The sequence below is a fragment of the Mesoplodon bidens genome (genome assembly GCF_964165515.1).
Source record: "Mesoplodon bidens genome assembly, chromosome: 1".
In the NCBI taxonomy this organism is placed as follows: domain Eukaryota; kingdom Metazoa; phylum Chordata; class Mammalia; order Artiodactyla; family Ziphiidae; genus Mesoplodon; species Mesoplodon bidens.
Genome location: NC_138176.1, coordinates 32,561,755 through 32,575,289, shown reverse-complemented (window position 1 = coordinate 32,575,289; position 13,535 = coordinate 32,561,755). Strand labels below are relative to the sequence as shown.

Genomic DNA, 13,535 nt, shown 5'->3' with positions numbered 1-13,535 from the left:
TCACACCAGTTAGAATGGGCATCATCAGAAAATCTACAAACAACAAATGCTGGAGAGGGTGTGGAGAAAAGAGAACCCTCTTGCACTGTTGGTGGGAAGGTAAATTGATAGAGCCACTATGGAGAACAGTGTGGAGGTTCCTTAAAAAACTAACAATAGAATTACCATATGATCCAGCAATCCAACTACTGGGCATACACCTAGAGAATACCATAATTCAAAAAGACACATGCACCCCAATGTTCACTGCAGCACTATGTACAATAGCCAGGTCATGGAAGCAACCTAAATGCCCATCGACAGATGAATGGATAAAGAGGTTGTGGTACATATATACAATGGAGTATTACTCTGCCATAAAAAGGAATGAAATTGAGTCATTTGTGGAGACGTGGATGGATCTAGAGACTGTCATACAGAGTGAAGTAAGTCAGAAAGAGAAAAACTTATATCGTCTATTAATGCACGTTATGTGGAATCTAGAAAAATGGTACAGATGAACCAGTTTGTAGGGCAAAAGTTGAGACACAGATGTAGAGAACAAACGTATGGACACCAAGGGGGGAAAGCTGCAGCAGGGTGGGGATGGTGGTGTGCTGAATTGGGTGATTGGGATTGACATGTATACTGATGTGTATAAAACTGATGACTAATAAGAACCTGCTGTATAAAAAAAAAATAAAATTAAATTAGAAAATTAAAAAAAAAGAAAGATCTCAGATTAAATAAAGAGGAGTTCGGGGAACAATATTCTGAAGGAAGGATGGCCAATAATACTAAACGAAATTTTTGATTGCCAAGGGATACATAGGATGTTCCCATATAACACAAATCCAGATTTAGCTTTCAGTCCTATTCATCTTTCTCTCAAAGTTGGTTAACTAATTATCACAAGGAAAGGTTATCACAGCAGCTATAAATAAAATGTGTAACTATAATATAGAGAACTGTCTTCCCTTATAGCTGGTGAAATTAGTTTTACTACTTTGCAGTCAGTGTCATTTGTATATGTGGGTACACAGTGGTCACATACATGGTATATACGAACAAATTTTTTTTTTAATTTTTATTTTATATTGCAGTATAGTTGATTTACAATGTTGTGCTAGTTTCAGTAGTACAGCAAAGTGATTTAGTTATACATATACATATATCTATTCTTTTGCAGATTCTTTTCCCATAAAGGTTATTACAGAGTATTGAGTAGAGTTCCCTGTGCTATATACAGTAGGTCCTTGTTGATTATTTTATATCTAGTAGTGTGTATATGTTAATCCCAACCTCGTAATTTATCCCTCCCCTCCATCTCTTTCTCCTTGGGTAACCACAAGTTTGTTTTCTAAATCTGTGAGTCTGTTTCTGTTTTGTAAATAAGTTCATTTGTATCATTTTTTAGATTCCACATGTAAGTGATATTATATGATATTTTTCTTTCTCTGTCCGACTTATTTCACATTGTATGATAATCTCTAGGTCCATCCATGTTGCTGCAAAAGGCATTGTTTCATTCTTTTTTATGGCTGAGTATAGATTTTTTTAATTTAATTATCATGTAACATTACATTAGTTTAAGGTGGACATCATAATGATTTGATATATGTATATATTGCAAAATGATCACTTCAATAAATTTAGTTAACATCCATTACCTCACAGTTACAAAGGTTTTTTTCTTGTGATAAGAACTTTTAAGACTAATCTCTTAACAGCTTACAAATGTACAACACAATATTATTAAATCTCATCACCTTACTGTACATTACATCCCCAGAAGTTATTCATCTTATAATTGGAAGTTTGGACCTTTTGACCACCTTCATCTCTGGCAACTACCAATCTGCAGAACAGATTCCTCTGATGAAGGAAGAAAGCAATCTTGGTACCCTAAAGAGGTCCACAAATGTCATACCAGGACCCAGGTTTTAACAAGATCATTCTGTTTTCCTTATTCTATTGCCCATCCTATAGCTAAAGGTAGAATTACCAAAAAAAAAAAAAAAAAAAAAAAAGGTGTGTGTGTGGGGTAGCTCTGAATTATACACTATCTGGAAATGTCTCCAGAGTAATTAGTCCTTAAGTCTTACATCATTCCTATGAGGTAACTAGGGAATTAGCCTCATTTATTGGGTAAAAACCTGAACCAGAAAAAAAGTGAGCTGCTTGTACATTCTCCCTTAAGATACCTCTGCCAGGACTCAGTGTCATGGAATTGCTCTGAGGTGAAAACACAAGGTGTAGAAACCCAAAGAATATACAGAAACAAAGACACAACCCCAGAAGAGGACAGCCCAAGATGCTTGGCCCTCCTCAATCCAGTAACAGCAGCAGCCGGCACTCACTGAGCATCTGCCATCCACCTGATGTTTACCCACAGTCAATCACTGACTCCTCATCCCAACCCTGCAAGGTAGGTATTACTACTGTTTTGCAAATGAGAATGTTGAGGAAGAAAGGTTAAATAACTTGGCCACAGTAACAGGGCTATTAAGTAGGGGCAATACGATTCACAACCAGGACTAATTGATCCCCCAAAGTCTAGCTCTTCCCAGAAATTCTCCACCATGTCTCCCATGTAACTGGCTATCTCTTAACACCTAATAACAGACCTGCATTACACTTGGTGCTTTACACACATGACACTATCACAAATAACTACTCTGAAAGCTATGCCCATTTTATAGATTAGAAAATGAGACTTAGAAAGGTTAATACGCCTTCCCAGGGCCACAAAAAACAGTGAGTGGCAGCATGGAGATTTAATCCAGGTCTCTCAGGCTCTTCAGTCCATGTCTTTTCCATTTTTCATGCTGCTTCCAAAAGTTCTTTCTTTATTTTCCAGTTATTTCACACATACTAGAGACTCTATTATATGGCGATAACTATCACCTCTTCCATTTAAGGGAAGATTGTGACAGACCCATGAAACAGTGGTATTATCCTCATTTTACAGAGGCTTGGAGAGCTTGGGGAACTGGATCAAGGTATAGAACCACAGATGGCACAGCCAGAACTTAAGCCCAGTCTACAGACACCCAAGCATGTACTGATAACCAGTCAACTGTGCTGCCTCCTGGACACTGCTACCTCCATGAACAGTGGAACAGAAACTTCCAAACAAAAATCATTCAGCCAAGCCTTAACCTGTTTACATAATAATCTTTTCCAAAGAATCTAAACTAAAAAAACAAGCAAACAAAAACAACAATTCTCAACATGAATAAGAAACTAATTGTGGTATGGAAAATAAAAATAGTGCTATACAGAATTACTAAAAACAGGAAAGTAAAAAAGAAATCAATGAGGTAATAAATTAGATTTTGAGGAATAGTCAAAAGGACTGAAATCAGATGCTTGAGTTTATTTTGGTATTCCTGATCAAACAACAGAAAGTAGTTTCTTAATTTCCAATTACTGTACTTTTCTGATTCAGAAACACTCGAAGATTTACTCATGATGTTCCAGGAAGTTCAGAACTTACCACACATTATCCCTAAGGCTGTGCTAAATACCGCCATATATCCAAAGTAAAATGATGTCTGAAATAAGCCATACATCCTGAAATAAAACCAAAAAATTATATATAGTATATCCATTTTTACTTTAGACATAAGGCCTAAATTCTAGTATTTAAATGACAAACTTAGCTTCTAAAATACAAAATGAAAAAACGTCTCCACTTACTTTGTTTTGAAAAAATAGTAGTAAAAGGAATACATGTAAACATAAATTGCAGTTGATGCAGCAGAGAGGAAACTTGTCCATTGCCTGAAGAAAAAAAAAAAGTAACCCTTTTGAATGGATGGCACTGAAAGATTTTAAAGCAAAGACTTTTATAAAAATATCCTTTAAGATTCTGTGTATTTAAAAACAAATGCATGTATAAATGTACAATGGCATTTAAATATATCAACGAGGAGAAAGCCTAAGAATTGGAAGGAGAGATCCTAAATTTTGTCAAATTTCCTATTATAAATGACACTAAATAAACCATTTCCTTTTTCAGACCTGTCTCCTAGTGTTTAAACTAGTGACCCTCATTAATACCAAAAAAATTTTTTTTGACTGGTATTAGTTTTCCTCTAAAATCGTCAACATTTTTATAATTGAAAAAAAAAATCCCTATACTATCTTAAGGAGGAAAATTTCTATACAGATCTTTTACTCCACTTGATACACTTCAAATGGAATCTTATTTTAAAATATTATGGTCCCCAGAGGTTCTTCTCAGAAATAAGTACTCACCACCTATAATCCTCTGCATTTAGTAGAAAGTATGTGCACACGATGGTCACACAGACGGTCACAATGCACAGGATGACCAGCACCAGCATCATGAAGCCATAGACATAATAGATCTTATATGCCCAGAAAGATGTGAAGATGAAATACCTAAATACAACACAACGAAGACATAGTTTTCTAGTCTTTATTCATGTAGCTCACACTGCTCTTGCTAAATCTCACTTGCATCTTAGTTCTCACTTTTTTCTCACTTAAATCTCAATATTTTTCTTTCAAGTAACTTCCAACAGTTTCCCTTACCCCCTTTTCATTAAGTTATTTAAAATTCTCTCAAAAATATTTTCTTAGATAATCTTTCAAGAACAGACTCATTAGTAGGGTAGGGTATTCATCTCTAAGCAAACTAAATAAATTAGAAGCTTAAGGAGTATATTGTGGAAAAGAAAAATGAAAATAGTTAAAAATTCTTATTTTTAAAATAAAGTCAATTTCCTCATTCTTTCATTTTTTTCTAGATACAACACTTTATAAACAATGTATTTTATATTTTATAAAACACCCTATTAAATTAAAAAAAGGTTTGATATAGTAATAATGTATAAAATTAGGAAAATAAAAATAATTAGGAAAAGAAAGCCTATGGAAGCTTCATGCCATTTTCACAGTACCACAAGAGAAAGGGCATTAAGATTTTTATACCAAAAAAAGACCCTTTACTCTAATTCCATTACACAAGCCATAGTTAAACAAAAAAGGTTTTTTAGCCTCTTTTCTTTTTCTTGTTCCCTTCTGCTTGTTAGTTACCTTATTCATCACCCATTCTTTCAAGAGATATTTACAGAGGCCCTATACATATCAGAGAAGCAGTGAGAACAGAACTGAAGACAAAGTCCCTACTCTGAAGGAGATTAGTTCGGTGGAAACTAGCAAAGGGGCAATCATGACACACAAGTGCTTCTCCAACGCACCTAACAGGGGCAACTTACTGGTTTGGCTGGGTGGGGCTCTGGGGGTAGGGAAGAGTGGTGAGAAGAATCAGATAAGGCATGGTGGGTGGGGAGCTAGAAGAATGTTCCATGCATTGGAACAGCAAAGGCAAAGGCTCACAAATAAAAGGAATTCACTGTATTTAGAAAGACTCAAAGTAATTTAGTGTGGCTAGAACTTCAAATGAACTGTGAGAGATAAGAGATGAGGCTGGAGAAGAGAACAGGGCCAGATTCTATATTATGAAGGTCTTTATTGACTATGTGATGGGGTTTGGACCTTACCTCAATGAAAATGAGAAGTCTTTAGCAAATAAGTGACATGATCAGACTGATACCTTAAAAAGACCACTGTGGCTACCAAGAGGAGAATAGGTGTGAGGGTGGTCAAAGCGGAGAAGTTAAAGATACAGCAGAGTGGCTACCAAATGGAACAGAGTACCCAAGAAAACAAGAAGAGATGTGATCCACAAGGTAGTATGGACAGGGTAGGAAGGAAAAAATAGTGGCAAGTCACATCAGGGTGAGGACACAAGTCAGAAAGTACAAAAGAATTTCTCGAACTGGTTTTATTAAACCAAGAGCTAGAGTGACATGCTCTCCAATCCCTCTAAGGTGCCAACTAATACCCACAGCTGGCAGGTGACCACCAGGAGTGGCCCAAATCTATGTCAGTTGTCCTTATTCATGTAATTAGACAATTTAAATGTCACATAAAGAAATAAACATGATAGCTAAAAGAATTATGATTTCTATGAAAATTATGTTGAATACTTTGGAAAAATTCAATAAGGTGAGCCACTAAAAAAAAAGTGATAAAACTGGGCGTGGGTGAGACAACTATAAAAGACTGGGGGACAAATGTACAAATCTAGAAGGATTCTGCACTTAGGATACTTCAGACAGGTTTTTACATTCCTGCTCCACTTTAAAAAGGTTGGAAAATACAGAAGATGCATTATGAATTTCAAAGGTAAAAATGATGGAAACGTCAACTAGGTACAAAGGCAAGACCTTGGCTCTATATTTTTAAAAATATCAGTGAAAGATGTACCTTTAGTTGTTTAAAGTTAAAATAAAACGTTATGTATGTATCTTTTTTTAATAATTCCCTTACATGAGCCAACTTTTTCAGTAAACCAACTGTCAGATTCAATCACACCTCTTAAGGAGGCATCCACTGTACAGGAGAGAATCAGCACTGGGGCATCTGGAAACATGTAAGGAAATTTTGAGTAGTCACAATGACTGGCATTTCATGGGCACTATCCAGAGGTGTATGACTGCAGTTCTTGAAAAAGTCCCATACAAAGAACTATCTCTTCTAAAATGCCAGAGCATTCCCATCAAGGAACATAGGAACACAGGCTGAGAAAAGAAATGCTTATATTTTGCAGTGGGGACCAAGGATGCAGATATGAAGCATGGTAACTGGGCACAAGATGGCATATCTCCCACCCCAAACACATACATAATTCCCAGCACTCCTGTGGGCCTTGATGGAAGAAGACTAGGAATGAATGTGTATCCAAAGATGTCAGGATCTTGACTAACTGGTAGGTAATGGTTTACCTAGTTCCCTGGACCCTTAGAAATATTTTAAAAATAAAAATCAGTAATTTCTTATATCATGTAGGTGATCAAAGGCTGGTCTGACATGCATGCATTCTCTAGCATGCATGCTTTGATTTCTAAGATCTCCTGTTTGGTGAGAAAGGTCTAGAACACAATACAAAAACAGTATAAGCTTCACCTGAATATTTGAGAACAAAGCAGAAAACCACCTTTTGATAGACTACACAGACCCCTTTCTAGAAGCATGGACTTAACAAACTAACTCTGTTAGATGCCTGCCCATCTGATGATTCTTTACCTGTCCTAACTCCTAAATTTTCTTATTACAATGAAATCCCCCAAAACATAAATACATTGCCAAAACTTACATTTCAATAAAGATTGAGCCAAAAGGTAAAATTCCTCCCAGGCAAACAATAACTGCAGGCTCCATGAACCTGGAAAATATTAAAATTAACAGTAAACTTCTAGTATGATTTCCACATTATATTATATAAACCCTGATAATAGAAATCAGATGCTTGGTACTTAAAAATAATCTAAAGGATAGAAACAAACCAGTAAACAGAAAAACAAAAATTCAAAGAGGCACAATACTGAGAGGGGACTTCAAATTAGCCATAGGTTATAGTCAAAATTCTTTTTGGCATTAAAGGCCGAGATAAGAACGTGTGGAACACAAATACTTGCTACTGGCAGAACTCAAGAAAAACTATGAGTATTTGCTCCTGTTCTATACTTTTCAGTAACTTCTAAAAATTTTCGTCATTTACCTTACAGAAAGCCATAGGGAAAGAAAATAGAAGTCTCGAGACCCCCCTGCATCTGAAATAATGTTTCCCAAATTGTGGCCTTGCCAATCTCTTTGCTCATGCTTTCCTTGGTTCAGTAACTTGTTCTCCTATGAATCATACAATTAAGGTATTATGGGTTCTGAGTTATAAAAGGAGTCAAAGAATGAATAAAAAATAAAATTCAAACCTTATTCATTCACTCAACAAACATTTATTGATTGCAATCGGTAATTCTCCATCTGCAATGCCTTCCCTTGTCTCATGGTTCTCTCCTGCGAGTACTGATACTCAAGTGTTCGCCCTGTAAAGCCTTTCTCGGGTCTCCCAATAAGAGGTGGGTTCTTCCACTGTCTCTTAAATGTAACTCCATGGCAGCACTTACCACACTATACTGTACTGTCTAATTAAATACCTTACTAGATTATAAACCATGGAAGGCAGAAGCTATTCATCTAGGTATTCCCAGTGTCCAGCACAGTATGTGGCACATAAAAGCTAGTAAACTATTATTTCTGAAATGAACAAACTACAAAACTGAGAAGAAAATGAGTTTGAGAGCCGAAAAAAAATTTTTCTTTAATTTTAAAGTCTAGTCTTCTTTCCTCCTTTTATAGAAAGCCAAATCCACAGAGGTTAAAAATGACATGCCCGCCAGATCTAGTATTCAGGTTTTGGTTCCCATACAACCATATAAAGAAAATGAAGAGACACGTGAGCCTTCCTACACCTAAATATTACCCATGGTTATTAGCAAGGTGGTGTGTTGCTCCTTCCTCTCCTTTACCAGCCCTAGTGACCCAGAGGAACTTTTGTGGTATCTATGCTTTTCCTTTAACCTTATCCTCCCCAGTAATGGGTAAAGGAACAAACATTAGGATATCAATGGGCCTTAACAGTCTAATCTTGATTTGAAGATAAAACTAACTTTAAGAAACAGACTACAAAAGTTCTCATAAGCACCAATCTAAGAGAAAAAGAACACGGACAATTCCAAAGACTAGAACAGATCACTCTCCTTTACACTACGGGGCTAGTTTATTCAGCCTCTACTTCTGCAAAGGTCTACATACCTCCAAGTCTACAAAAGACTATATAAGTACTTAAACATAAGTTATACTTACAATATAGCAAAATATCTAGGAGTGGAGGCTTTTCAATATATATCCCTTATTATGAGTATGTAGAGTCTACCGTATAGCTAGTCTTATGAGATGGGGAATAAAAACAATGTACAGTAAGACTGTTCTATTTATGTCTGCAAGTAAGAATTAGGAACATAAAGAATGCAGAACAGCATAAATCAGCACCAAAACGTTCAATTTACTAATTTCATTTTTTTAATTTTTTAATTTTTATTTTTTTGGCTGTGCCATGCAGCACGTGGGATCTTAGTTCCCTCACTAGGGATCGAACCCGCACCCCTTGCAGTGGAAGGGTGGAGTCTTAACCACTGGACTGCTGTGGAAGTCCTCAATTTACTAATCTTAAAAGGCAAAACATAATGAGTCCACATTTCGTTCAAATTTTAATTATGAAAATTAGAAATATAAACATATTAGTAACATCTCATTTTATGTCCAAAAGTTGAAAAAATACAAACCATCTCAAGTTAAAAATCCATCAAGAATCACTATTTCAAAGCTGAATGGTCAAATGAACTATAAACTATGCTTACACTATTGCAATAGAAGAATCGCTTTAGCTGTTAAACAGAAATACCTGTCATCCTTTGTCAGGATTAAATCTTGAAGTATGGGAGATCCTCAAAAATACATTTTGTGCATAAAATGTGAAAAATGTATTTGAAAGACTCTATACTATCCCAGAAGTGAAGGTAAAGAACATAGGTCAGTAAATTATAATTGGTCTCAATACTAATTCCTCTCTCAATTGATACAACATCTATGGCTATAAGTCAATGTTGTTTCGAATAATAAAATATCTGGAAAGGCAAGTGAAATTAGAAGCCAGGGGTTGGCAATCTTTTTCTGTAAAGGTTCAGATAGTAAATGTTTCAGGTTTCGCAGGTGATATGGTCTCTGTCATACCTACTCAACTTTGATGCCACCCTATAAAAGCAGTCACAGACAATATGTCAACAAACAGGCATGGCTATATTCCAACAAAATTTTATTTATAAAAACAGGCAGCAGGTCAAATCTGGTTTATAGACTGCAGTTATACAATGGCTGCCGCTTTAGGTCCCACCCACCTTTATGCACTAGTGTACTTACCAAAGCATTTGATTTCTCTGTAAATGGCACCAATATTCAAAAAAGTGAAATAAGCATATCATTTATTACTATTCCCAGCAATATAAATTGAAGGAAAAAGTAAAACGACAAATTCTTAAGTTTAAACTTATAAATATATGCCAATTCTAAAAATTATGTATACATAATAGCCTTAGGAATTTATATATTGTGAGAAGCAATCACATAAAATTTAGCATTCTCTTTACCATTTTTTCTCCGGTATGGGACGAGGCACGGCATTGACACGACACGGAAAGTTCGGTTGACCTGACAGATTTCGGCCAAGTATTGTACCAACAAGATTTAGAGGAAGGATAACAAAAAAACAGATGCAACAAACGGCCACCTGTAAATTAAATTAAAATATGTGTGATTTCTCAGAGAACAACAGCACTAATAAAAACAAGTAAAAACGACACTTAAAAATTTAAATACAATTTGATCACAAGAGAAAATGTTTAAGTTCAATATGGGTTAAAATTGTGCAGAATATATACTAATGGCAATAGGAAAAGAATGTGATTTAAAATATTAGAATTAAACTAAATACCAGTTGAACTGTTTCCTATCTACTGTAGTTCCCAATTTTTCCTATTCTTCCATACTGTCCCTACTACAGCCCTTTTCCCTCTCCTTTCACTTTCAGCTGTCATGCTTTTAACATATCCTTTATCTTTTATCATTATAACCAACTTATTTACTTGCCTACACTTCACTGAGCTCCTAATATGCACAAGGACTTTTATAAATGTTATTTTTCTACTTTACAGATGAAGAAAATGAGACTTAGAGAGGCTAAGTAACTTCCCATGATCACACAGTTAGTAGGTGGCTGAACTAAGATTTCAATTCAGATCTGCCTGTCTCAATCTGTCTGCTCATTTCTATTCTACAGCGCCTTAGGATCTTAAAAATAGAAGAATATCACTATTTATGTACATATGTGTATTACTAAAATAATATGAGTATTTTTCTGCCAATTAGTAATTCAAAGTCTAAAGTTACAGGGAAGACCACACAGAGATTCTAGAACCAAACTGGTTAGTTAATAAATAAATACATTTATTTTTGTGATTTTTTTTCTTTATATAAATCTGTACACTCAAAGAGACACACTCAAGCTCTTTTCCAGCCAGCATCTGGTTAGGATTATTTCACTCTGAACTTCTAAAACTGGAATAGGACTGAATCACCTCTAAAATCTCTTTCAATTATACATTTTGGGGTTCTAATAAATCAAAAGTAAAAGTGAGATGCAGCTCAATATTAAAGAAACAAACAACCTAATCCAAACATGGGCAGAAGACCTTAATAGACATTTCTCCAAAGAAGACATACAGATGGCCAAGAAGCACATGAAAAGCTGCTCAACATCACTAATTATTAGAGAAATGCAAATCAAAACTACAATGAGGGATCACCTCACACCAGTTAGAATGGGCATCATCAGAAAATCTACAAACAACAAATGCTGGAGAGGGTGTGGAGAAAAGGGAACCCTCTTGCACTGTTGGTGGGAATGTAAATTGACACAGCCACTATGGAGAACAGTATGGAGGTTCCTTAAAAAACTAAAAATAGAATTACCATATATCCAGCAATCCCACTACTGGGCATACACCCAGAGAAAACCATAATTCAAAAAAGACACATGCACCCCAATGTTCATTGCAGCACTATTTACAATAGCCAGGTCATGGAAGCAACCTAAACGCTCATCGACAGACGAATAAAGAAGTTGTGGTACAGGGACTTCCCTGCTGGCGCAGTGGTTAAGAATCCGCCTGCCAATGCAGGGGACACGGGTTCGAGCCCTGGTCTGGGAAGATCCCACATGCCGCGGAGCAACTAAGCCCATGCGCCACAACTACTGAGCCTGCGCTCTAGAGCCCACGAGCCACAACTACTGAGCCCATGTGCTGCAACTACTGAAGCCCGCGTGCCTAGAGCCAGTGCTCTGCAACAAGAGAAGCCACCACAATGAGAAGCCCACGCACTGCAACAAAGAGTAGCCTCCTCTCGCCACAACTAGAGAAAGCCCGTGTGCAGCAACAAAGACCCAATGCAGCCAAAAATAAATATAAAATAAATTAATTAATTTAAAAAAAGAAGTTGTGGTACATATATACAATGGAATATTACTCAGCCATAAAAAGGAACGAAATTGAGTCATTTGTGGAGACGTAGATGGATCTAGAGACTGTCATACAGAGTGAAGTAAGTCAGAAAGAGAAAAACAAGTATCGTATATTAACGCATGTATGTGGAACCTAGAAAAATGGTACAGATGAACCGGTTTCCAGGGCAGAAGTTGAGACACAGATGTAGAAAACAAATGTGTGGACACCAAGCGGGGAAAGCCACGGGGCGGGTGGGGATGGTGGTGTGCTGAACTGGGCGATTGGGATTGACATGTATACAACTGATGTGTATAAAATTGATGACTAATAAGAACCTGCTGTATATAAAAAAAATTAAGTTAAATTAAAAAAACTCAATAAAATGGACCTTGATGGGAAAAAAAAGTAAAAGTGAGAGAAAAGCTGAATGAAAACTGTGAAGAAACTGACTCTACATCTTCATTATATCCTTATGTGTGCTTGTGTGTGTTAAACAAGCCAAAGAGTATTATCATCTTCCTTTCAGGTAAAACTTGTATAAATGTATGAGAGTTAAGAGAGTTCTGAAATTCCATTTTAAAGCTCAGACTTAGGAATGCAAATCATTGGTGTCTCAGTTTAGACCTGTTAATAATATGAATTTTGGGCCTTCCCTGGTGGCGCAGTGGTTGAGAGTCCACCTGCCGATGCAGGGGACGAGGTTCGTGCCCCGGTCTGGGAGGATTCCACGTGCCGTGGAGCGGCTGGGCCCGTGAGCCATGGCCGCTGAGCCTGCGCGTCCGGAGCCTATGCTCCGCAACGGGAGAGGCCATAACAGTGAGAGCCCCGCGTACCGCAAAAATAAATAAATAAATAAATAATAATAATAATAATATGAATTTTTGCCCATATAAATAACAAGAATATGTGAAACATAAAAAATAAGCAGACATTTTAAAGATATTTTAAATACTACGATACATTGTGAATTATACATACCTCATATTTGGGGGGTGAATTCTGTCTCAATTTTTGTTATTCATTGTTGATTGCTTTTTAAATTATTATTTTGCTATCATTAAGCATATAAAACTCATAAATATTAACACACTGTTATAGAGACCTATGTATTTTCCCCTTAATTTACCAGAATTCTAATTTCAAATAAGGATTGAAGAGAAGCTGGAGAAAACATTCCTATGTGGAATGACAATGGTCTAGCAGAGTGGTCTTCAAACTGTTCCACAGAACCTCAGGTCCTGCTGAAGAGTTTCAGGAATTCCACAAGCATTTGATTTGAATATCCTTTTTTTTTTTTCCGTATGCGGGCCTCTCACCGCTGTGGCCTCTCCCCCTGTGGAGCACAGGCTCCGGATGCGCAGGCCCAGCGCCCACGGCCCACGGGTCCAGCCGCTCCGCGGCACGCAGGATCCTCCCGGACCGGGGCACGAACCCGCATCTCCTGCATCGGCAGGCGGACTCCCAACCACTGCGCCACCAGGGAAGCCCTGAATATCCTTTTGAAAATAGTTTTTTAAAAATAACATTTTTAAGTGTAATAAAAATATATACACTCAAATTAGT

At 36.6% G+C, this 13,535-nt stretch overlaps 1 protein-coding gene across 1 annotated transcript in view; it reads right to left on the bottom strand.

Moving 5' to 3' along the window:
• The window catches only part of TM9SF3 (transmembrane 9 superfamily member 3), a 77,808-nt gene that overhangs the window by 12,139 nt on the left and 52,134 nt on the right, over window positions 1–13,535 (bottom strand). The window contains exons 10-14 of the mRNA XM_081244055.1: window positions 10,059–10,198; window positions 7,172–7,240; window positions 4,243–4,389; window positions 3,682–3,765; window positions 3,479–3,555 (exon numbers count right to left, since the gene is read on the bottom strand). Coding sequence (XP_081100181.1) covers window positions 3,479–3,555; window positions 3,682–3,765; window positions 4,243–4,389; window positions 7,172–7,240; window positions 10,059–10,198 — 517 coding nt within the window. The remainder of the gene's footprint in view (window positions 1–3,478; window positions 3,556–3,681; window positions 3,766–4,242; window positions 4,390–7,171; window positions 7,241–10,058; window positions 10,199–13,535) is intronic.